The 25,413-nt window shown below is 37.0% G+C and overlaps 2 protein-coding genes across 6 annotated transcripts; both read left to right on the forward strand.

Moving 5' to 3' along the window:
• Positions 1–7,830: 7,830 nt before the first annotated feature.
• Positions 7,831–9,642, forward strand: LOC113357213 (peroxidase 12-like). 2 transcript variants are annotated; one of them, XM_026600547.1, is made up of 4 exons: positions 7,831–7,851; positions 7,987–8,344; positions 8,545–8,739; positions 8,851–9,642. In XM_026600547.1, exons 2-4 carry the CDS (start codon positions 8,084–8,086, stop codon positions 9,481–9,483), a joined length of 1,089 nt encoding a protein of 362 aa, XP_026456332.1. In that variant the 5' UTR covers positions 7,831–7,851; positions 7,987–8,083; the 3' UTR covers positions 9,484–9,642. The 2 variants fall into 2 exon arrangements, with proteins under 2 accessions (XP_026456332.1, XP_026456331.1); XM_026600546.1 differs by lacking the exon at positions 7,831–7,851 and having other exon boundaries at positions 7,929–8,344.
• Positions 9,643–9,800: 158 nt separating this feature from the next.
• On the forward strand, positions 9,801–16,948 carry LOC113357214 (crossover junction endonuclease EME1B-like). Of its 4 annotated transcripts, none has more exons than XM_026600548.1 (13): positions 9,801–10,264; positions 10,932–11,081; positions 11,227–11,303; positions 11,517–11,684; positions 11,768–11,921; positions 12,028–12,137; positions 12,375–12,550; positions 12,721–12,781; positions 12,908–13,026; positions 13,722–13,811; positions 14,150–14,264; positions 14,609–14,787; positions 14,887–16,948. In XM_026600548.1, exons 1-12 carry the CDS (start codon positions 9,895–9,897, stop codon positions 14,783–14,785), a joined length of 1,767 nt encoding a protein of 588 aa, XP_026456333.1. In that variant the 5' UTR covers positions 9,801–9,894; the 3' UTR covers positions 14,786–14,787; positions 14,887–16,948. The 4 variants fall into 4 exon arrangements, with proteins under 4 accessions (XP_026456333.1, XP_026456334.1, XP_026456335.1 ...); XM_026600549.1 differs by having other exon boundaries at positions 14,959–16,948; XM_026600550.1 differs by having other exon boundaries at positions 10,935–11,081; positions 14,609–16,948.
• The last annotated feature ends 8,465 nt before the right edge of the window (positions 16,949–25,413 follow it).

The following is a 25,413-nucleotide window of genomic DNA, read 5'->3' on the forward strand; positions in this document are numbered from 1 at the left end:
TCATCTTCTTAATCTATCCATGTGATTTGTTGACTCCGGATATTGATGTCCATAGTGCGACTATCTGAGTAGAGCTTTGTCACTTATATATGAATTTTAGTATGTGAGTGCAAACTCGTATACAACAATTGGAATTTCGCATCAGGGTACTTCCTCCTGTAGTCAATGAGAGTATGCCAACCAAGGAGATTCTTTAGTGCTATTCCAAGGTTCTGCGTAGATAGCTAGGGTTTGGAGTAAAGGTTTTATGGGTATATCTCTAGTAAACCCTCGGTTTATGGGTAAAAACTATTTCTGCAGGTTTTGGTAAATTTGGGTGTGTTGCTAAGAAACAAGTTTAGACCTAAAACAAATGCACTGCACGACAGTACTTTAGATTCGAGAGATCAATCTGTACAATCTTGGCCTAAACCAAGAAATGGCCATTCCAGTCTTGCTTCGGTCACAAAGTGAAGGGGAAGAGTTGGTCTTAGGGAGGGAAGCGAAGAAGGTGTTGAGACCAGAATGGTTAATTTTGAAGGTGTGGTTATGTTATGACTTGTATCAGAATTTGGAACTAGCTTGCGGAATGTAAGCTATCAGTTCTTTGGTATTTTCTGGATACTGTGTTGTTGTTAACCAAAACTGTTGTCTGGTCGAAAATAGGTAATACCTATTTATACAAGTCATATTGAACGCACCTTGATCTCGTAGAAAGTGGGAGTGATTGAGTGATGGATAAGTGGGGTTATGTGTAAATGCCAGAGATCACGTTCCCACCATGGAGGAAACTGGTTAGTTTACACCCACTACTTCTTTCCGCCACTAACTGCCCTGCTTTCTGACACTTTCTTATAATGGCCGTGTTGCACGCCGCACACTGTAAACCGCTAGACCAATACCCTGATGAACATCCCCCAATTTGTGATATGTTTGACGTCTTGAGTGTTTTCATGGAAAACATGTAGCAGGTTGCTGTGTGTGAAAAGTCAAAGTAAGGAGACTTTCCACAACAGAATATCACGTGATACTATTTGACTTGTCTTAGTTGGTCGCCCAAAACTTGCCACAGGCCTGTCAATTCTGTGGCGAATTTGGACGGCTGAGATCGTAACTCATGAGAAAGGGTGGCCATTGATTATGGCCACATTCTGTTGGTGCCTGATGGTATCACAGTGGCGTCATTGGCACATGCCAATGGCGTAGTGGCATGTAGCGTCATGCCAGTGGCATAGTGGCACCTGGCGTAGCCGTGGCATAGTGGCGCCTGGCGTAGCCACGACAACTATTTTTTCATATTGGTGTTAGACTCAAATATGGCTCTGCCAACATTGTCCCTGTTGCTATATCAAACTTAAGGCCTTAGGAGAATTACTTGACTTAGTTGGCGTGGCAACTTTAGATACATTAGGGTTTGGCATATCGAAACCCTAATTAGCCCGTACGGCATGGCCGTGGCACGGTGGCGCTTTATGGAATTGGTGTCATGGCCACATTAAAGGAATCATGGCAGGCCATAATATGGGAATAACCACAGGCGCAAGGATGGCCACGGGTGATTATAGAATGGCTGTCGTTTTTAGGATTTGGCGGGTCCCACATGGCTCGTGGCATGTTGTAGGGCCAAAGTAGCGTAATTGGGCCACGACTGGAAATTAGGGTTTCGACTAATGCCACTAAGGAAGAGCCGTGCTTGGAATACCCTAACTGGAATATGTTATGGCGTTTGGCCACGAACAAGAAGTGGGTTAGCACGTTGGCGCGCTATTTATGGCATGTTGACACGATCGACATGTTACTGCGGCAAAGTGGCACGTTTGGCATGTTTGGCATGCCAATTAGCATATTGGCGCGGCATGGCATGTTCGACATGTCACTAGCATACCGGAGCGGAATGGCACGTTTGGCCTGCACGTTTGGCATGTTGGGCATGCCAATTAGCATGTTGGCGCGTCTTTTGGAAAGCCAATTTGGCATTGTGACCTTCTGGCGCAACTTTGCCTCTTTTGATACTGTGGCAGGTTTAGAGCGACCTGATTGGTCGAAAAAAGAGGGGACGACCAAGCATGGGCGTGGCCACACTTCTGGTGTGCGTGTGGCGGATTTAAAGCGACCTGATCGATGGGAAATAGGGTCGGCAAGTATAGGCCCAGCCACAACTCATGTGCGTGTGGCGGGTTTAAGGCGACCTGATTGGTCGACGGGAAATAGAGGCCGGTTCGAGCAGGATGGGGTGTGGCCACTTGCAAGTGGCGCCGACTGGCCTACGGGATGGCCACACCTCCCTTTGTTGCTGCTCCTATTCCGCGGCTCCTTTTATTCCTTGTTTTCTGATTTTGGGTAGGATTTTTCACTTACTAATCCTTGGCGAATTAATTGCCTAGTTCGCCTAAGCTTAATTTCGACAGGCGAGGTCTAATACATTGCGCAGGGCGCAAAACCTTAATTTTGCAAATTAATTAGGGTAATATCTGAATCTTGTGAATTATCACAAAATTGATTGAATTCACATAGTTCTTTAAGTTTATTTCCAGGGAGCAGTATGCTTTCCGATTGAGTACTTTTATGCACGGACCTTAACCTTGATACTTGGAAATTCGTGCTACTCTGCTGCGAATGAGCACAAATTGTCATGCCATATCAATATTAAGGGTTCAGCCGGGGAACATAGCGCAGAAAGCATTCAAAGAAACTTATATTAACTGAATAATACAGGCAAGGTGCCAAAATTTACAAAATATCTGGGATTGTTGCTACATGCACCATTTTGGATAAATTTCATGTGGATATATTGAGTTGCTCAATAAATGTGCCAGTGAAGAGGTTGAACACTCATCACTTTTACATGGCTTCGTTTATTTGCAGAGTGACGACATACTAAACGCAAGGTTTACAATTTTAACCCTTAACTAAAAACCACCATCAACACCCTCCCGAGACTATAACTCGGCCACTAGGACCACCTAGGGGTTTAAAGGCTTGTTGCAATGCTAAGTGCAATCGCGATGTATGCGACAGTGAGATAGGATTTTATTTATCTGGATTTGATTTTCTCGAGCACTAGCAAATAATGAGTTTGGAGGTATTTGATAGACGCATTTATCTGTTTATTTTGATCTCAATTATGTATATTGTTAGTGCTCGATTTTGTATTTATTATGGTTTTTTATGTCTTTGTAAGTGTTTTTGGTGAAGTACACTTGTGAGGAGAAATTGACTCGAAAAATGGTATTTGGACACCTGGGAGAAAATTACTAAAGGCACCCAAAGGACGTGTTAAAGGCACCCCAGAAATACGTTGGAGGCAGCTCAAAAAGTTACTAAAAATACCCAGATGAGAAATGTTAAAGGGACCCCAACAGTGGATAAGGGGTAACCAAATTACTAAAGGGAAATCACATTGTTATTTGTACTCCATCATTGGTTAAGGGGCACCCATCTTTTTTTATTTGAAAATCAGTTTTGGCGGGTAATAGGTGCAGGCACGAGCAGATTTTGGATTTAAGTTTTAGTCGAGTTTTAGAGAGATTCAATCCCTGAATTTTGTTGGGCTGGGTTCATTAAGACTAAACAGGGTTGATATATGCAATGGATTCGATTTTAATTGGTTGGATCGTGGATTTTGACGAAACAGGGGCATGGACCTTTCTCGGGTCTATTTAAATTTTTGGGAGAATTCTGGACAAGATTTTCTCGGAGTTTTGCTTGGATATGAATTACTATGGATACGGTACACCAAAACAGGGAAGCCAGTGATCTGGTAACGTACAAAAAGGAAACTTCCACATTTATCTCGACAAATACAAGGAAGATGAAAATCTCGGATATTCAGCTGGAAAAGGAAATTTTGTGTGAAAAGAAGAGAGAATATATTTTGTATGATTTTACTTAATAAATTAGAAAGTTTTGAACGGCCAGAAGGCGCGTAAGAAGACTTGGGAAGAAATACCCGGAGCTTGGCAGGGAAGAAAATCATGTAACTTGCCGTGGGGGAGAAACCAAGATTTTCCGAGAGATTTAGAGGACCTGAGGTATATATAAGGGGTGGTACGAGTCCTAGAAAGATTGTCGAGAGTTAGGGGTAGTTAGAAGATGCTATAGAGCCAAGAAGAAGAAGTTGCAGAGATTCTTCTCTGCTGCTGTGATCAAAGCAAGCTGAAGAACATAAGACGGCAAAAGTGTATCGCAGAAGCAGGCATATATTCAACTGTAGAAGTTAGGTGTCGCTCTTCATCATTATTTTCTAAAGACTTCCAGTGACTAAATTTCATTCTTTCACCAACTATTCCTTGTAACAGTGAACTCTGTAACGCCAATACAGCGTTGCAGATTCGTTGAGTTATATAATTTCTTCAATAAAAACACTTTTTGAGCCATGATTTATTAGCTTGAGAGTGTTTTCACCATGATGAGCTAAACCCCATTAATGGGATAATGGAGGAAGCCATTCTTTATATATGTGGTAATTCTATTTAATTTCTTTATGACTTTTGCACTATTTTAAATTGAATTATGATTTTTCTTGATTTTGTTTGATGTCACATGCATAGTCTAGGAACTTTTGACGAGCCATGCTTGTGACTTACAAGTAATGCTTTATAAAATCTACTTTTGGCAAAGAATAGAGTCAATATTTGTTATTTTATGAGCTATAATCGTCTGGAATTAATAGTTGAACCACATGAATATGAGAATTGGTGAAATCATGAGTCTCTGTACCTCTCTATATTTGTGACAACCTTGTGAATATATTTTCTTTATTTTTAGTGTTTTCTGTTTTTAAGTCTTAAATCAAACCTTTACAAGCCTGAGTGAACGACATTCTATTTACCACTATCTAAAATTACATCAAAATAAATATTTCAATTTCATTAAATATTAAAATAATATAATTATCACTGTCATTCTTTATCGTGCCAAATACATAGATTTAAAATGATGAAACTCATTTTCTTTGTAGTTGGAACTCCTTCCATGCCAAACGTAACCAACATGCTAATTATATGGTTACCAAATTGTTCTGGGTTGTACCAAGACAAAACATTGGATTGATACACCCTCAAGCAAATTAGTATCTCTATTAGCAATGTTGGCTTATATGGATGCAATGAAAAATGAAGTTGTTAGATCATCATCGATGATCTTGGATAATCATTTAGATTTTTTTTTCCGGAAAAAATTGTAAATAAATTTTTGTTTAACTTGTAAAATAAATCTTCGTTACAACTCGAATTAGGTTTATTAAGAATTTTAGACACACGAAATAACACTATTTTTTTATTTTATTTTTTTGAAGCATGAAAACAGAAAGAGCAAGCCTAGTTAGCTATTACACATGGGTATCTTCTACCCACATAGTTATTTAATAGAATTTGGTTGAGAAAATGTGGGATTGTCTTGTCCCATATTGTTGTTGATAAGTTTCCTGTTTGGATTTCGTCTGCTGCAAAGTTTTTCAGGCCATATGCTGCTTGGTTCCCCCCTCTATAATTGTGTTGAATAACACAAAGAGAAATTTGTTGCATTCTTTAATTTATTTCGTAATCATTTCTGCAATATACCACGGAGCTTCAGCCTCCGTTTTTATGAAGCACATCATATTTTCCGAATCCGTGTAAGATAACTTTTGACCATTGTCTCTCTATTGCCGTCATTGATACCAGCAGAGTTTCCCATGTTTTGGCTATTAGCGCGGTAGTTATTCCTAGAAGCTGCGCGAGAGCCATCACAGTTTGAGTACTCGAATTCCTGCAAATAAAACCTGCACCCGCCATTCCTGGATGTCCCCTAGCAGCACCATCCGTGTTGATCTTTATCCAATCCGGTTCAGGTCTGGCCCAGCCTTCTAATATTGTTGTTGTTGCTCTGCTATTTGTTGGATTGACCCTGGATGGTGGGTCCCCAGGTAAAATCAGGGCCAGAACTTTTTTTTGCCAATTCAGATACCTGTTGTTTCTTCAAAGTCTATGCCAGGATGTTGCCTTGGGATGTATGGTGTTGTTTGAAAACTAATTCATTTCTGGACATCCAGAAGTTCCAGAAAAGAAAACAGAAAATTGATACAGAGGGGGTATGGCCAGTGTTTTGCAGAATTTGTGAAACGGTTGTTTGATTGTTTATAGTGATATGGGAGTTGAGGTTGGTTTGGTTGGTCGATAGAAGAGATAATTGGTTGTTCCAGGTAGTTGTTGCTATTGGGCATTGAATAAGCATGTGATCCGATGTTTCTGGTTCGACGTTGCACTTGGGACATTGGTTAGATTGGTGAGGTTGATGCGGGATAAAATAAAAAAGGTCGAAAGACCTTCATTGATAGTTTTCCATAAAAAAATCTGAATTTTTGGTGGACATGGTAAATTCACAAAAATTCGGTGGGTGGAAGGGGGTTTAGGTGACAATCGTGAAGTAACACTAGTTATTAAGAACGTTTAACTTTACCAATTACAAATAATTTTTTTATTGTGCATCATCATTTAATTAGGTCGGTGGGTCTAACTATAATTTGACATGTGTTATAATAAATTTATCACCAAGATAACAAATGATGGTTTTAATAAAGAAAAAAATGAACCAAGACATTAGCACTATAATTCATTTTTTTTCTCTCTCCTCTCCTTTCCTATTCTCTCTAAGAAAAAAACTCTAACCTCCGTTAATTTCGTTCCCAGATTTGGTCCTTTTCGGTCCAGATCTGAGCAAGATGTCTTTTTCTTTTTTAGTTTTAATCGAATAAAAGTAGTTTTTTTTTATGTCTCTTGACATATTTCTTCGCTATTTTGAGTGATATTGCTTCGCCATTTGAGGCGAGTTTCTGTTCGCTTTGAGGGCGATTTATTCAAACCTTGATCGCTGGTTCGTGACTTGTTATTCTCGACTCAAGAACATCAACTATCCAACACGATATTGCTTCGAATCCAATTTCAATCCAAAGGATTTAGCGCATCCGAGTTCGTTTGGATCTACGAGATTTTGGGCAAATAACTCCTTTCTTTTAGGAGCATATCTTATTGAAGAAGAAGAAAGTCAGATTAAATGGTCGAAATCGATTCTGGATTATACCATCATCTTTCCCTGCTACATTTATGAAAATTGGGTATCTTTAAAGTATATGGCTTTTCCTTTTCGCGATTTACTTGTAAGTGATATCTTCATGTGCATTAGGGTTTTGATTATCTTGTACTTTGATATTTTTGTTATTTTTGTAAGCGATCATGTAATCACTATTTTGATTTGAATAAATTGAAATTTGTTGATTTACAAAAAAAAAAAAAAAAAAAAAAAAAAAAATTACTGATCCCGCACTTTGTGCTCAATTCCCAACTTCGGAGTTTCTCTTGTAGACTTTGAATAAGATAGGTCCACTTGCCCATAGACGAATTGAAATCGAATCTTGGCATCTTGCGATTGACATGAATATGACTGTTTGGTGGCTCAGTTGACAGTGGGCCTGTTGTGCGCATAATCTATTGTCTCAAAATTTCGAGGTGCCCCCTGATGGATAAGTTATTTCAAGATCGACGGCCTTTTGCCCTTTGGCTTCAGGTCCATTCCAAAGTTCAGACATTCTACACTTCTGGCGAATCCTCGTAAAAATGTAAACCACTTGAGATATTTTTGTCTGGAATTTGGTCCCTTTTGGGGATCTAATGTTGGCCTCTCTGGTCTCAAATCTTTCTTTGTTCGGTCATATCCGCGAGTCTGCGTCCATATATATCTTCATGTACACTTGCCTTTCATTTATAATGCACTCTACTACTCTAGTAAAAAAACAAAAAAAATAATTTTCATCATCGAGCGAACAAAGAAAAAGAAACAAAAAGGTATTGACAACAACTAGTCTCTGAATCACACTGATCGGGGAAGTCCTGCAAGGTATGTACGGGTTCAAGGAATTCGTTGTTATAATCCACGTTTATAAGTCTATATATCTCATACATTCTTCTACTTTCCTGCAAAAGTTAGAATAAGATTTGAATATTCCTATCTTTTTCTGATTTGAATCTGTAGCTTCTTAGTTTTGCGCCTATAAATGGAAGAGTAAACAGCGATAGCTTCTGAAAACCAGACATCAACCTGTTAAACGTCTACAGCTACCTATCTAACAATGTCTTCTTATTCATCACCATCATTTCTTTTTCTCGCATTTGTTGCACTTTCTACACTGGTGAGTACTTATGACCATCACTTAGTGGAAGCACAAACAAATACACCTCCATTAGTAAAGGGACTCTCATGGACTTTCTACAAATCAAACTGTCCGGAACTGGAAACTATCATTAGGACTGAACTCAAGAAGGTCTTTGAAAAAGATATTGGTCAAGCTGCCGGTTTGCTTCGTCTCCATTTCCACGACTGTTTTGTCCAGGTAACTATAACTATTGCTGCATCCATAAAACAATTTGTTGTGATTATTCTTTCAGTTAGATGCACGAATGATACGTGTAATTACTAGCTATCCGCTTTTGCCAAGTTCTGATGTTGGCTGAATTTTATTTTCGTTCGATTTAACTCTCAGCAGATCAAAGTTTAGAAAATCTAGTTTGATGTTACTCTGTGTTTGTGTAGGGTTGTGAGGCGTCGGTTTTGCTTGATGGGTCTGCTAGTGGACCAAGTGAGAAGAACGCACCACCAAACTTCTCACTCAGGCCCCAAGCCTTTAAGATCATAAACGACCTGCAAACTCTTGTCCAAAAAGCATGTGGTCGTGTTGTCTCTTGTTCCGACATTGTTGCTCTTGCTGCTCGCGACGCTGTCCATCTGGTAAGCTTATAAGTCTTCCATTCCATATATATATATATACATATGCATGGTTGATCGTTATTGAGAAGATGGCGTAGGAATTTTTAATGTGCATGTATTCTGTCTCTGTAGTCTGGAGGTCCAAACTACAAAGTCCCTCTTGGTAGACGGGATGCAACTGCCTTTGCAACCAGAAATGAAACAATTCAGAATCTTCCTGCTCCCACCGCAAATACAAGTACTCTTATTACAGCTCTTGCTGCTAAGAATCTTACCACTACTGATCTCGTTGCACTCTCTGGTGGTCACACCATCGGTGTCGGAAATTGCTCATCCTTCACGAATCGCTTATACCCTACCCAAGATCCCACCATGAACCAGAGCTTCGCAAGCAACCTTAAAATGACTTGCCCTAAAGCTGACACTATCAATACCACAGTGCTTGACATTCGATCGCCAAATGTGTTCGACAACAAGTACTATGTAGATCTCATGAACCGTCAAGGTCTCTTCACTTCTGACCAAGATTTGTATATGGACAATAGGACCCGACCCATTGTCACTCGCTTTGGTGTGAATCAAACTCTGTTCTTCGAGAATTTCGTGTTCTCAATGATTAAGATGGGCCAGTTAAACGTATTGACTGGTACTGAAGGACAAATTCGGGTCAATTGCTCTGCTCGTAACCCAACCTCTTCTTCATTCTACTTGTCCTCTGTGGTTGACGAAGAAGAAGATCATGAAGATATGTCAGCTACATATTAATAATTGTTGTGTAATTTCATGTTATATATATGAAGCTATGGCCTAGCAGACACGCCTAGCTAGCCAGTTTATGCTGTTGTCTGTATGTATGTAATATGTTCACCCGCTTTGTCTATCAGAGCTGCAATAAGATGATTATCCATTAAAAATTTAGTTGAACAGTGGAAGCTATTGCCGGACGAAGTTACACCAAGACAGAAAAATGATCCGGTCAAAAGGTTTTGCTTAAAGTCAAGGACTGGATATAGGAAATGAACCCAAAACATAAGGGTGTTCTAGTAATAAAAATGAATTAAACCCTTTGTTTAGATCTCTTCTCTCTACCTTCCTTCTATTGTAAGTTTGAAATGATACCTAGTACGAAAGAAAAGAGCGGGATTTAGAAGACAAAGGAGAAAATCACATCATTCAATGGCTAATGATCATGTAGAAATTCTGTCAGATGATGATGATCCATTACTATCTCCATGTCCATTTCCATACAACCCTCCTCCTACCAAAAGAAGAAAAAATAACAGCGATGAGGGTGTTGCAACTCTTCTCCCTTCTTCTTCTTCTACACTTGTAATTCTCGATGACGATCCAACTCCTATTAAGAAACCTACTCAATCAATCTTTTCGTCATCCTCTTCTCCCTCTTTTGTTCCTGAAACCCCATTTTCATCATTAAAAGATTCGTCCAAATCTGATGTCTCAGTTCTTAAATGTGCCAACTCCGCTGACCCTAAAATTGGGGATTCATCATTTACGCTTCCAAGTCGAAACCACAGAGAATATTCTGGTTAGTGCATATTATTTCTTTTTGATTATTTTTTTTTCATAATTTGTTGATTGTTTGGGTTTTTGTTATGAGAATTTTGTGTTCTGGAAATTAGGGTTTTCTTTAGGTTTGGGGTTTAGCAGGGTAGTAGCTTGGAGTGTCATTAGCCATGGAAAGGAACTGGTCTCGAATTTAATGGATTCTGTTAGATTCTAGGTATCAATATAGTTCATAATTTAAGCAAAAACCTTCCATCATCCTTGAATTGGATGCTGCATTCCCGAAGGATGGCTTGAGTTAGTAATGAACTATTATTACAAGTAACCCACACTTATCAAAAGAAATTGATGATCCCCACTGGTTTAAGATCTGGGTTTGGATCATTCAACCCTTTGTGTCATCCCGTGTTATAGCTTGAAGTAGAATGAAGTCACTATTTGTGGTGCCGAAATGAGGAGTCTAGTGAAACATAAATTTTGTCACTTGAAGACGGTTTGTTTGTTCAGCAAGTGGACCTCCTTTGTTTGCCTGCTAGTTTGGTACCTGCGAAATCTATGTCTTTGATGGGTTGTTACGTCCCTGATGCATTTCTTCTCTTTATTGGGGTGTCTGGACGAGTTTCAAACGTTATCGTTATGAGCTCTGAAGTAGTTTGCAACTCACTCATTTTGATTATTTTTACCTATAGCAGGAAATAGTGGTTTTATATGTTTGGACTCTGATGACGAAGCAAGAGGTGATTGTGAAGCGGAAATGTCGAAGGAGAATGAAGACATGGTTGCTGGATCGAACAACATGGAAATTAACTCTAGTTTTCCTGACTCTACTTCTTCTCCGTGTAAGACTTCTAAAACAATGTTTATGTCAAAGAGACTGAAGAATGCTTACATTAGTTGATAATAACTAAGATTACATTTGTCAATGAGGATAGTTGAATTGGGTATCCATCATTTAACAAGAAATAAGGAATCAATATTTCTCAGGGACGGACGATTATGTAGAAGATATTGGCGGCAGACCTTCAAACCTTGAATGTTCTTATGGAGATGCTATATATCAGGTAAGGATAGAGTAGTACAGTACACTATTCGCGTTTCACTTTTCCTGGAAAAAAAACATTACTAGTGAAGGACAAAAAGGAAACAATGTAACGGCAAGCGTATGATGTGTAGCTCTTCCTAATTGCTATTGCATATAGTTATAACTTTTTACTTAAGAAAAGAAGGATTAATGTCCTTTTCACTTAGCAATAACCTGATGGCCGATTCAACAGTCTCAGGGATGCTATGAGGAAGAAAATGGGATCTCGACTTCCCAGAAAGATAAAGATGTTGGACTAAATCCAAGAAGAAATAGTCGCAAGGATGATGCTAATGATAGGAAGAAGAAAACGAAAGAAGACAAACTTCGTTTGATTGAGGAAAAAAAACTCAAGAAGGAGGTCAGCTTTTCTAAACATGCTATTATATAACAATTTTTTTTAATTATATTTGTATGTTAAGCATTCAAGGTTTGAGTTTGCAGCAAGAGAAATTGCAAAAGCAAGCTCAGAAAGCTGAAGCAGCGGAGCTGAAGAAATTACAAAAAGAACAGCAAAAGTGGGAGAATGGTAAATTTGCTCTAAAATCTATAGTAGCTGAAATTGATGCTAAGGTAGTGGAGATTGGTGCCATTGGAGGTACATCAACTGTTTATGACTTTTCGTCTTGGTTATACACTTTGGATGTTCAATTGAATTTATTTGACGGCTTGGATATGTTACTAAGATATTGGTTATTATCCAGGACCTATTCTTACAAGGCTAGCAGAGAAAGGTCTCAATTATCGTGTAACTTCCAATCCCATTGAAAGATCAATTTTATGGACAATTACTGTTCCTGATGAGCTTTCAAAGGTAATGCAAACCTCTGGTTGTAAATGTTTGTTGTTCTTTCGGTGTGTAACCAAAAGTTCAATTATGATAAAGATAATTTGCAGCAAGATTAGTTCCTCCATAAACTGTTATACTATAATTATGTAACAATTCATTCATGTCTTCATATGCAGATAAGTTTCTCAAAAGGTATACGCCTTAAACATGACATATTTGTGCCATTACTTATCCGAAACTGACTTTAGTTGAATGGTGCAGTTATCATCCAAGGGATCAGAGGTTCCATACATATTGATTGTGCGCCAGGCAGAAGAATTTTGTAATCTTGTCTCCAACGAAACTTTAATGGAAGATGTCTTGAAGGTTCAAAGTAGATATCCCTCATACACAATTTGTTATCTCACAAATAGACTAAAATCATATATCAACAAAAGGTATGTGAAGGCATACATTTTCTAAAGTTTTTGTTTTGTTTTGTTTTATTTATTATTCCTTTAGTTTTACCCATCCTTGTGATTTCATTGTTTAGTATGACTCCCACCTCGAAAATGTCACTATATTTACTTCAAAAATGTCCAAATCCCATCTTCTTTGATTGTAATAGGGAACAAGAGCAGTTTAAGGATCCATCAAACAGTACTTGGAAACGCCCACTGGTTGATGAGGTTTGTTATCTTGATAAAATAGTAATACACATATAATCCATCCCTATCTTGAAGTCACGAAAGATGCATACTCTAGTGATCCTAGAATGAGGTTTCATTTTTTCTGAATATATCAAATTGTTGCAGGCGTTCTCAAAATTAGCTACTGATTTTGAAAAAGTACATTCGCGGCAATGTGTAGATGAAGCTGAATTAGCTGAGCATGTTGTTGGTTTAACATCTAGCCTTGCTACATGCCAATTCAGGTAATGCACACTTGAAACTCAATCTTAGCTTAGGTGACTCTGTTGCTGTTCATTTTATAAGTTGATCCTCAATTCAGTTGGTGGTTCTTAATTTTTATTCTGGCCCACCATTTAAAGATTACTCAACTTCACTGCGTTTTCTCTTAGGGTTTGTTAAGTATATCTATTAAACTGTTAGAGAATTGGATCTGTATCAGCCGTGTGAAGTTTATTCTATAGAGAGTCTCTGTTTTGTTATAACTTTCAAATTAGCAGTACATGTCTTTCTTCCCATCTGCATGGAGCTTTGTGTCATTGTTTCTTGTAGAAAAAGCAGAGGGAAGAAACTGGGATAGTGTGCCAGGTTTCGTGAATTTCATTGTTGTGAATACCACTCTCTTCTTATATAGATTAGTGTAGTTAACACGAGTCTTTGGTAAAGATGTATGGCTTTATATCACTGTCACGTTGTTCAAGGGTGTGGATTAACAAAAAAATAATTATATACTCGGTGATAGTACAATATAATCATATTTCATCCTGCAAGTTGTCTTGGGCATGATTCCGCACTCGTAATCTGACTTGTACGCATCTGGACCTTACCAAAAATGTCCTTTGTCATTGTTTCAATGTTTCTTCCTTTATCTATAAGATTATGAACTTCACTTCTTCTGCTGGATTTTCAAATAAATTGTTTATTTTGTGTTCATTGCCAGAAAGAAACTAACACGGCTGTCAATAAATGCCAATGGATCCATCGTCCCCAAGGATTTCGTTGACAAGAAACTTATACAAAATAACATCTGGTAAGTAAATTTGTTTGTACCGTGGCGAATATCACATTTGGTGGTTCTTTTCCTCTTTCTCAAAATTCTATTGGAAGTAGAAACTGAGACAAACTATGTTCTTTTCAAACTCAAAGCACAATAAATTTAAAAAGCGCATTGGTCCTATACCAGATACTCTTGTTTCTTGTTATCACTCCATATTTTTTTTCTCTTTCTTTCTTTTCTTTTCTTTTCTTTTTTTTTTTTTTTTGATAGATCCTTCATTTCTTTTTTATCTTTATGTATTTGTCAAGTTATGACTTACGTTTTGAGCAGCTACACCCACGGTTTGTGATATTTAGTATCCATATTTTCAGGTTGAAGGCACTAGTGGCCATTCCGAAGGTACAACCTAGGTTTGCCGTCGCCATTGGGAAAAAGTACCCGACCATGAAATCTCTTCTGCGTGTCTACATGGACCCAAGTAAATCTGTGAGTATCAGCATTAACAAGAGTTAATCGATTATGTTTAGTGCTCACCATAGTGATTACGTAATTCATCTTTCATAACAAAGCAAATAGTTTGATTGTCAACTTTCCAAATATTCCTCGCACAAAGAACATGCGGAACTCGAGAAAAGAATTTCCATTTTCTTGGCCGTCTAAAGACATTGGAGCTACCCTTTATAGGACTTTCAGATACTGTGTGCTGCTACTGTAAACAATACATCGTCATGAAATCCTAAGCTTTTCATTTTTTGACCCCATAAAAGACGTGAAAATATAAATCTAGATGTTTGGTTTGGTTGTTTTTGTCTGAGTCATTTTTGATACAGGTGCATGAGAAGGAATTCCTGCTCAAGGATATACCAACAGAGGGGTTGCTAGGTACGGAAGATGGGAGGAGAGTAGGGGAAGTATGCTCCAAGAGAGTGTACAGAATCCTCATGGCCCAAAATGGAGGCATCAAAACTGATGATGTTGAAAATGGTGCGGATTTCTTTAGGTGCTAAAGGTTAGTTATTGAATGCAAGTGGCTGAATGAGTCTGCCCCCCTCACCTCATCATTCATCCACATCTGACTATTTAACTCGCTGTATATTTGCTTGTACAGTTCTATGTATTTATGTACATCACCACTTACTGTCTGAAATCTCACTTAGACTAATATGTGATGAGAGTATAGGGTAGTCGCAATGGACAACTAACAAACAGTCTTCATCGATGTGTCGATGTGATCGGCAGGTACAACTATAGGTAAGCCGTCCACTCATTTAGTTTATAAAAGAGAAAGGGATGTCTTCATTTCTATCTTCTTTTTATAAAGTGGGAATTTTGTTATTTCTAATCAACACTTTCATTTCATTACATTTAATCCATGATTAGACGTGGTTTCCAGACTTGGATTTGCACCACTATTTCAAAATGAATAATTAAACTTTGTTCAAAAGTGGAAATCATAGTATGGGTATCCTTTTCTTCTTATTCAATTCGCTTGTACTAATCCTAATTGAACAAACGGTTCACAGTTCATGAACTTTTAATTCTTTAGTGAGAAAACTTTGGCTTCCCTGATTTAATGTTTTTTTTTTTTTTTGAAGAAATTGTGGAGCTCCTCTGAGTTTCAAACTCAAATTGTGAGAATTTAATACCTTGCCATTTTAATGAAGTCCCATGTTTGCTAAGATAGATCAAATGTTTTTAAGCTAGATTCACCAAAAAGGCTTATCATTTTAAAGAGACGTGTTGGTGTTGGTTTGTGGAGCTTACCAGGCTCGCACCTCCACTGGCACTAGAAGTGTGCCACCACCATTTCCATCTGATTAGATTTGAGCCACTTCTTCCTTGTATTAATCCTAATTGAACAAACGGTTCACAGTTCATGAACTTTTAATTCTTTAGTGAGAAAACTTTGGCTTTTAATAACTACTGTTAGTTGGAGACCCACTAACACTATCATCTTCACCAGCATTTCATTTTCATTGTCATTGTCCTCAGCATCATCATCACTTCCGATACCACACCTCTTCCAGTTGTTCTTAACCATGATTTGATATTATTCCCATGGTGGAAAAGAAAAGGAAAGGCACAAATGCTTTGACACACCAACAACATCCTCACATGGGGTCTTATGCCAATTCAGTCTTGTCCCCACCAATCCCACACCCACAAACACACATCATTTACATGTTCACATCACCCCCCACCGTCCATCTACCATCGTTTCAGCCATTCGAGGTTCCTTTGGTTTCTTTTTAGTTTTTAGTTTTTATTTTTTGTTGGCTTGCAAGTGGTACATTACAAGCTAGCATGCATTCATGCTCATGTATTTTATATACTTTACATTTGAACCCAAAGGAAGTTCACTTCCCCCTTCCAATATCTGTCTCTAGGTAGTCTCTATAATCTATATATAGAGAGAGGTTTAAAGAAGATATGCTCTTCTCTTTTGAGCACATATTCTCAGTCTCTCTGATAGTATAATCTATAGTAGTTATTATAAAGGCTTTTTGATACTGTAATAATAAGATCACATATATGGAGAAGAGCAAAACATTCCCGGATCAGTACTACTCATCGTCTAATAACAGTGGAGAATTCGAAGAGGACGGGCCAAATAATTTCAGCTTTAATGGTCCGAGTGTCAAAGGAGATGGTTTCGCAACTTCCAGCGACCCTGAGATAAAGAGGAAGAAAAGGGTGGCTTCTTATAACGTGTTTACGACGGAGGGTAAAGTAAAATCAACCATGAGAAACAGCTTTAGATGGATCAAGACCAAGTTCACTGATGTCCGCCATGGCGTATGAAGAATCACTACAAGCTTAGCAGCCAGCTAGAACTCCAACACAGAATAAATGGTTAAGCAAGCAATTCTTCTGCCTAGCTGAGCTGATTGGACTGAATTTTGTAATACCTTAATTTGCATCCTAGATGTGTGTCGTGTTTCCTGTGGTGATCAATAATCCAAGGGACATAAAATAATAATTTTCCTGGTTATTGATTCATTCATGGAGTACAAAATCAAGTGTGTCAGTGTGAGTGTATGAATCATGTTCATGTATTTCATCGAAGGTTGCTTGTCGGTCGGTCGGTCGTAAGAAGGAATAAGATGACATTATTGTACAGTATTTATATACACTCTTATTAGTACATGGATTATTAAACCACTGGGAAATATGTTGTCTTCGTACTTTAATTTGTACTGTCAAAGGAATGGTTGCTTGGAGGTTTAAAACCAAACTAAAGGGAGTGAAAAGATGTGAGTATTCGTATCTCCTATTTAGCTATCGGCCCGCGAGTTATAACCCCAAAGGTGTCACTATCCATACACAAAAACTCCAACAAAACAAATTGTTCACAAAAACCTCATTTAATATAATTGGTCTATATTACCCTCTTAGTTTAAATCACCCCAAAAAAACAAAAATCAACCCCACTTTAATTCTTATTATATTGTCACCACCAACAAGCAACGCCACCTTCTACCACCGCCACCGACCACCGACCGCCACCGCCAACCACCGCCGCCACCACCTCCGACCGCCGCCGCCACCTTCGACCACCACTGCCACCGCCACCAACCGCCACCGCCACCACCGCCACCGACCACCACTGCCGCCTCCACCCACCACCACCGCCACCGACCACCACCACTACTGACCAAAATTTAGATGAAACCGATTTTGGTTTCATCATAAATCCGATGAAGCCGATTTTGGTTTCATCATAAAATAAGATGAAACCCTAATTGGTTTCATCATAATTCAACTATAAGAAAAATTCAACAAGGATCTTATGTTGCAGTTATCTTGGATACAACAACACACATCCATGCTCTATGCTACAACACATATGATAAACTGCCAGCACCACCATTGTCGACCACCGCCGACCACCGCCGACTAAAACCAGCAACATCGCCAACACCCGCCGACGATCACCACCACCACTGACCAAAAATTAGATGAAACCAATTTTGGTTTCATCATAAATACGATGAAACCGATTATGGTTTCATCATAAATAAGATGAAACCATAATTGGTTTCATCAGAATTCATTAGTAGCTGCACTTCATTTAAGCTTCATTTCTTCTCTAGTTTACAACATCATCTTCTGTAACTCAGCTCTACATAAAAACAGCTCTACTTTCATCCTCCGTCTATCCACAGCAACACCATCTGCTTCATTGACCATCTTCTTCTCATCCTTGTAGCCCTAGCCAAGACAGCAACAACACGGCAACACAGATCCATGCTCTATGCTACATCACAAATCAATATGTTACATATTTAGCTCCTAAATCATCATAACTAAATCTTAAACATGAACATGACTTTGTTCCTTAGACTGGTGCAACATACTCATTCACCAACAAGAACAACCAACCTTTCACCATGTCTTTCAAAAATAAAAATGCTCCTTCTTTAAGACCAAAGTCTAGCAATTAACGAGCTAATTGTAACTAAAGGAGACATAAACACAACTTTTTCTCCGTGGAACCACCCTCTCCTAGGTTAACATAATAAGATTATCTTTCTATATTTTTTTTATTTCGGGATTACTCTAAGTAAGTAACTAGCTATTTCCCATCACTCCATCGTGAGTGTAAATTGTGTACCCATGCCCATGGTGCTTAGCCTATTTGATTTACTTCGTACCAATTCATATGTTACTGACTATACACAGATGATTAAAACAAAAAAACAAGCTATACGGATAAAATAGACACCGTACTTGCACTCCAGTCATTCAATGAAATTTTAACTGGTTCCGTGTTCAATTGTTTGACAGAAGGTGCAATCACCACTTGGTTCTGTAAAAACAAAAATAAGAATTAGTAAAAAAAAATCATTTGATATAACAACTAGAAATCAATAAAATTCTTATTAAAACTAAAGTCACCGCCACCTGGGTTGTCTCCTGCTTCTTAGCAGTCGTAGTCCCATTTAGAGAGACTATGCAAGCTTGTGATGGTGCGATGTAATCATTGAGATCACTGATTTGTAAAGTTTGTGAGAATTTTGCCGACATATCTGCAGAAATTGAAGAAATAAACACCAAGTTTCCATGAGAATAGTTGTAAATTGACGATTATTGAATAAGAACCACCTCAAAATTATATGACAGGACATACCTAATTTATGTAAACCCACCACCGCCTTACCGTTTGAAAGGATGTGAAGGAGAAAACCAACGAGTGAACCAAAACTCCAGTCTTGTGGTTGCAAACGACTGTGGAACTAATTATCTCCATCTGTAACGATTATGGAACTAGCAGAATTCAAATCTAACTCATTCTTCTGAATCCCTATCTCAACTGCATACGGTAAACTTCCTTGCTCTACCATGATCACAACATCCATTTTTTGAATTTTCATACTTATACTCATTTCTATCAACAACTTAAATGTCTATCTCATCTCCATTAACATAACTCATCATTAGTTCACTCCATAATATCTCAAGTCATCACCTTCATCACATTTGTAGCTTCATAATCCCTGTAACTTATCATGACCTAAACTAATAATCAAAACTATCAACTGCAGTTTCAAGAACATCTATAATTCTATCAATTGATATACTACATCTCAGTAAAATATCTTTCTAGGTCGAAAACCCATTACATCTATAATTCTATCAATTGATATACTACATCTCAGTAAAATATCTTTCTAGGTTGAAAACCCATTTACCAAACAGCAGCAACAACTCAATCTTCTAATTTGTTAAGAAACATAACAATCTCTCCCACTATTTCAACTTAAAATCAGATCCCTCTTTTTAACTCATCAGAGATTCAAATTCATCAACATCCTTTTCTCAATCAGATCCTTCTTAATCAAAACCCTCTCCCTAAATTTTGCAGATAGATCAATATCAAAAAGAAAGAACCCTAGTTTCTTAATTTAGGGAAGAACATAAACCGTAATTCTCTACGAAATTAAAATTAAACTTCATACTACCATCTCTACTTAAAAATCAGAACAAACCCACTTTAATTCGAACAAACCGTTGAGATTAATAAAAAAGAATCAATCAAAACAGAAACCGTAAATTTGACCTTCGATATACATTTTCTGTGAAGTCTAATTTCGATAATCGATTCAACAACATCACTCTCAATCAAAACAAGATTAAAATACAAAGATACGAATTAAAATGAAGAATTAAAGAGGTTTTGATGCACTAACCCCTTTTTAAAAAACACGATCTGGATTTAACCCTCTTTCTCAACTATTACGGAGAAAACCAAGTTTTGAAGACGGAAATTGATGCTGGTGGTGACGTAGATGTTGTTGCTTGTGGTGACGGAGGTGTTGCTGATGGTGTTCGTGGAGATCTATCGGTGCTGCTAGCGGTGATGGTGATGGTGGTGGGGAGAAGGAGATGGGAGAAAGAAGAAGAAGAAAAGCTAAAAGGGTATGCTTGGGTTTTTTTAAAGTAACAAAAACTAAATTTGCTTATTATAATTTGACCTGGGGTTTTTGTGCCACTTTTTAATGAAATTGTTTTAATTTATTAAAAATAATATGGCTGGATTTTTTGTACAACAAAATTGGTCACCTAGGTGTTTTATCACTAGTTTTGTTTAGCTATTGAGCATATTATAACTCGGGCAGTGCTATCCCGCACTGTCGTGTATAAAGGCATTATGAGCTAGCGGGGTTCCTACCGTTAGATTATATTATCTCCACAACAGATAGAGAGATGAGACCGATGAGTTATCAAATTAAATAATTAATTATAGGGAGCCCCTTCAAGTCATTTTCCTTAAGATATGCAGGTCCCTGCAATAAAACCTCTATTTCTTCCTTCTTTAATTCCACAACGCCACTATTTCAGTCACTAGCAACATCACCACCCATTTCAAAACATTTCATCATGGAATGCACATTTCACCGTATTTAACATCAATTACCACTTTCTATTCAATCTTCGTTTGATCTAAGCCCAACTCTCTTCAAGACATTCAAACCCCAAATCACCACTAACTTAACAACACTCGGACAAAATTGAAAATCAAAGTCTATCACGCAACAACACTTTTCACCCAAAAATCTAAAATTATTCTTTAGAAAATTTGGTAATTGTTAAATCATTAGGTAATTGATTAAGTTTTGATTCATTAAAAAAGTCAAAAATTAAAGCAACACCAGTTAATTGAAGTGCATGGAGAGATAATTAACAAAGACGTGAAGCTTTGGAAGTTGATGTGGGTACTGGGTAGCCATGAAAGTACCAGCAACACTCATTTTTCTCTAAGTTTATCATCAAATCATCATCATTAAAAACCAATTCAGATGTGGGTTTTTAGCTTTCAAATTAAGGAAGGCACAACCGGGGAATACTCTCACAAATTAGGGGATATTCACGATTATATGGGTCTTAATTTTAGCTAAGGGGGCATTTTTAATTTGGTATCCCCCAATTATATCTTTTAAACTAAAAACAAAGTAAATTCATCATCACATGTAAAAAATCATCTCCATTTATGATCAAAAAGAAATAATTGTATTAACTATTAAGATTTGAAATTAAATCCATCCATCTCTATATGATTCCACTCACAAATTATTATTACCAAAAAAGAGTTTGGGGTTTTCAAATAATTATGCGTATCACCCCTGATTCACCTCGTATTCAACTTTGTGCATCTCGAATTCAGCAGGAGGAAGTACTCTGCAAGGCGGATTTTTTTATTCTGTTTTGCAACAACATGAATCGAATCTGCAGTAAACATATAAGCAATTAAAAGATGCAGAATTGAGTGTTGAAAAAGGGTGAAAATTATCATCAAACATTAAGAGATTGGTTAATAACTGAAATGGTCATGATCAATTCATCAAGACATCAACCCAAACGCTAACAATTCTTCCCTCTTTCTATCTCACTTTCATCTTCCTTTCACTTCACACCAGATCAAATCCTCTAATAAGAATCAAATTACAATTTGTGATTTGAGTTCTATACACTAAACCCTAACAGAAATTTAACTATAACAATTCAATGTCAATTTGTGATTTGAGTTCCGTGGTAACAACAATGATTCGTGTGTGGTTTCTGAGAAATGAGTTCAGTCGGCATTGTTATGACACATGAACGCAATACCGATTGGTACAGTCGGTGTTGCTTTTTTGATGAAACCAATCGGGTATCACTTCCCACTACCGACAGTTAATACATTTGGGGATACTTTGATAAGGGGTTTTTCGATTACTTCATAATATTTTTTTTTTTTTTTTTTTTTTGAGTATCCCTTAGTTTGTGAGAGTATCCCCCAATTTTGCCTTAGATTTAGGGAAAAACATAGATTTAGGGAAGAAGGTGTTTATTTCTAAAGCTAACAAATAAAACGAACTTCTTTGCAAATTGTTTTTTTGTTTTAAAGCTATACCGTGGGAGATGACATGATCTCCTGATCCAACGGGCGAAAGGTTGCTAGCTTATAATGCTTTCCCACAGTGTCGTGCGGGATAGCATTAGCCTTATAACTCAATGGTGGTAATTGGAGGGAGATTGCACAGGACACGCTTTGAATTCCCTGCGAATCGTAAAACTTGTACTGATATGTTCAGGAACATGGTTCTGCCTTAGATCTCCTTGTGGTATTATAGCGGCCTCCTTGTTTTCTCTTTTTGTCGAGGGGAAGCTTTTTTTTTTCTTTTTAAATAGGAAAGAAAAATAAATTCTATCAAGATACATGTTTTGAGGCTTACAAAACCATCTTCCTATCTAAGGTGGGTTTGTAAGGGGTGTCCTAGCAGTGGATAGATTACTAAGTTACCCTTAATTATTTTAAATTACTTAAATACCCTTCACTTAAATTAAAAACATAACCTAAACTAATCAAAATCAAAAATCATTTTCAAAACCAAAAATCATTATCATTCCTAACCTAATTTAATCATTATCAAACAATTTTGATTATATTTTTTGTCGACGATTAATTGTTGATTCATAAATCTTTGATCATTAATTAAACCCACAAGTATAAATGAGTCGTGCGAAGTGTTGCGCAAAGAAATTTAGCTCAAGAACTGCATATTGGAACCCAGATCTTCTTCATTTTTTTTATGTTTCAGAAGAACAGTTAGGATGATACTGAAATATCAAGTTTTTTGTCGAACCCAGTTTATAACGAAGAAGACCTTTAGGTTCGGTTGTTAGTCTGATATATTTTTTTTTGCAGCCGAATCTTGTTTATTTCGGATAAAATCATGTTCGGCTCGTCCGAAAAGTTAAATTACTAGACGAACCTATAAAAATGATCCACCAAGGCAAGGTTCGGCTCATATTGGAAATGCAGTTGTATAGCCGAACCTTTAACTTGTGTTTTTACACTATCAGGTTCGGTCGTATCATAGTAAGCCGCACATGACTCTGTAAGTCGCAACTTATAAAACACCAAACTACGAAGTACAAATTCGGCCAACAACGATTGCAGTTCGAATAAATCGAACATCAAACATATTTTTTTTTCATACACTTAGGTTCGGCTTTAAAAATATCAGTCGAACGGTTCTTCCCAACAAGATTCGACTGGTAATTTTATAGTCGAACCCACACTGAAAATCCGAAAAAGTTTGTAAAAACTCATTTTTTTTAAGAATTCAACCTAAAAAATGGAGATTAAACATCGTCTACAAGTATATCTGTGAATCTGATTTGAATCACACATTTTGGTCACATCTAATCACTAAAGTCTCAAACCCCAAGTTTTTTTTCATTTCTTCTTCTTCCTCTCAAAAATCCAAACTCTCTCACATAAATCTGATTTCTCTACTAATTTACCACTAATAATTTAATTTTAATCAATCCTCAATATTCCTAATTAATCATTATCATTAAATTTAATCATAATCATTAACATTAATCATGTAAGGGTAGTTACGCCATTACGAAAAAAAGGTGGACAAGGGGTGACGGAGTTTTTTACCTAGTGACGTTGTTTTGGTACCATTAGGTATGCCTCAAAAAATTTAAGTATGCCCTAAAATAGGATTCTAAATCAAATCAATATGGCTGGTCACATAAAGTTTATATCGACCCCAATGCTCTTTTATTATTTTAACTTATAAATCTCATAAGATTTCATTCATGGGAAAATATTATATGACTTTAAGAAATCGAGATCAAAGTTCAAAAAGATTAAAGTTCAAAATAAAATTAAGGGTCGGGATTGGTTAACAAACCATTTTGACAAAACTTCCTGACAAAACTCGTCAACCGTAAGATGTTAGATATCAAACCGCTTCCGTTTTCGATGACATGGCACTAAATATAATTTTCGGTTGTGTTTGGTTGTGAAACAATTATTATACGTTTTGTAATGTAAAAACCTAATGCGAACATAATATCTGCCATCATCCCTTTGGTCGTAGTTATCTTCTGCTAATAAACTTGAGTGTACTTTGTCTAGACTCATCCTGCGTCGAACGAAAGTTCTGATAAACATGACTTCCATTTATTTTTATTTTTATTTATCGATGATGATTTACAATTTTCTTACTATGGTCAATTGTGTATAAACGCTTAACTGGAAATTGATTATGTTCGATCATCACTAGACATATATCAGAGCTTGATTTCGAGGGGAAAGATTAAATCTTTGATCGGTATTCAAGTTTTCATGTGCCTACCTCTTTTTTTTTTTTGTTATAAACGTCATGATTGTTACGGACCTAAATGAAGTTATCATTGGATTTTTGATCCCTGCTCACTATTTAAGGTCATTAATGTGAATATAAACCTAGAGTTGACATCATGATTACTCAACCAAAACCATCATCAAATATTATCGATACTTTTTGAATCATCCAAAGTTTCTTCCCATCATATAACACCATGTCCAACTTGGCTTTACTCTGAACATACCACATTATTCAGGACATGAGGGTCTACTAGCGCTAGAGTTTTTATTCAATTTAGGGTTAGAGATTTCCGTTCCTTATGTTTTTCACCGCCAAACACAACCCAAAAGTAAAAATTGTGCCATGTAATCAAATATATTAGCCGTCAGATATATAAGATCAAATGGTTAGTGTGTTTTGTCAAAAGCTTTTGTTAAACGATCCCGACCCTAAAATTAAAAGGGAATTAATAAAGAGTAATTTGTGAAAAGAAGTAAAGAAATAACAATAAGAATTCCAAGCAATCCGAAGATTGAAAGAACGTTGTTGGGATTATAACCCAACCATTTTAATAGAGCTTTTTCTTCTAGAAAAAGAGAGTAATATGCCCAAAGTCTTGAATCCCGATCAACATGTTAGAGCATTGCTCGGTCGAACTCACAAGTGTTGCTATCTCAATCTTGTTGTCAAATTCAGTTGTCAAAACTATATCTTGATTTTCAGTCTACAATTAGTTAATTAAGTCTCAGATTAGGATTGAAGATGTAGTTGAGAATCGGACATCACTGTGTTTTACTGTTTGAAGTCCAAGATCAACCGAAGCTTTTGTAGAACTTCTTCAACAAAAGGTAAGTGAAGACTGAACCACAAATTTCTCAAGTTATATTCATATTCCTATCTATGGGACGTTTTCGTATAACTAATTAGACTAACATAAGCATATCAAAAATTTCGAGTCAAGTTTATCTTGGTAATTAGTTCTCGAAATATATATGACTAAGCCT

Source organism: Papaver somniferum, chromosome 3 (genome assembly GCF_003573695.1).
Source record: "Papaver somniferum cultivar HN1 chromosome 3, ASM357369v1, whole genome shotgun sequence".
NCBI lineage: Eukaryota > Viridiplantae > Streptophyta > Magnoliopsida > Ranunculales > Papaveraceae > Papaver > Papaver somniferum.

What these genes read in the sequence shown, in the direction of transcription:
- LOC113357214 (XM_026600548.1), top strand. Translation starts at nt 9,895, where the DNA reads ATGGCTAATGATCATGTAGAAATTCTGTCAGATGATGATGATCCATTA. An exon ending in AAACCACAGAGAATATTCTG is followed by an intron (nt 10,265 to 10,931) that starts GTTAGTGCATAT and finishes TTTTACCTATAG; the next exon opens with CAGGAAATAGTGGTTTTATA. An exon ending in GGAGATTGGTGCCATTGGAG is followed by an intron (nt 11,922 to 12,027) that starts GTACATCAACTG and finishes GTTATTATCCAG; the next exon opens with GACCTATTCTTACAAGGCTA.
- LOC113357213 (XM_026600547.1), top strand. Translation starts at nt 8,084, where the DNA reads ATGTCTTCTTATTCATCACCATCATTTCTTTTTCTCGCATTTGTTGCA. An exon ending in TCCACGACTGTTTTGTCCAG is followed by an intron (nt 8,345 to 8,544) that starts GTAACTATAACT and finishes GTGTTTGTGTAG; the next exon opens with GGTTGTGAGGCGTCGGTTTT. An exon ending in CTCGCGACGCTGTCCATCTG is followed by an intron (nt 8,740 to 8,850) that starts GTAAGCTTATAA and finishes CTGTCTCTGTAG; the next exon opens with TCTGGAGGTCCAAACTACAA.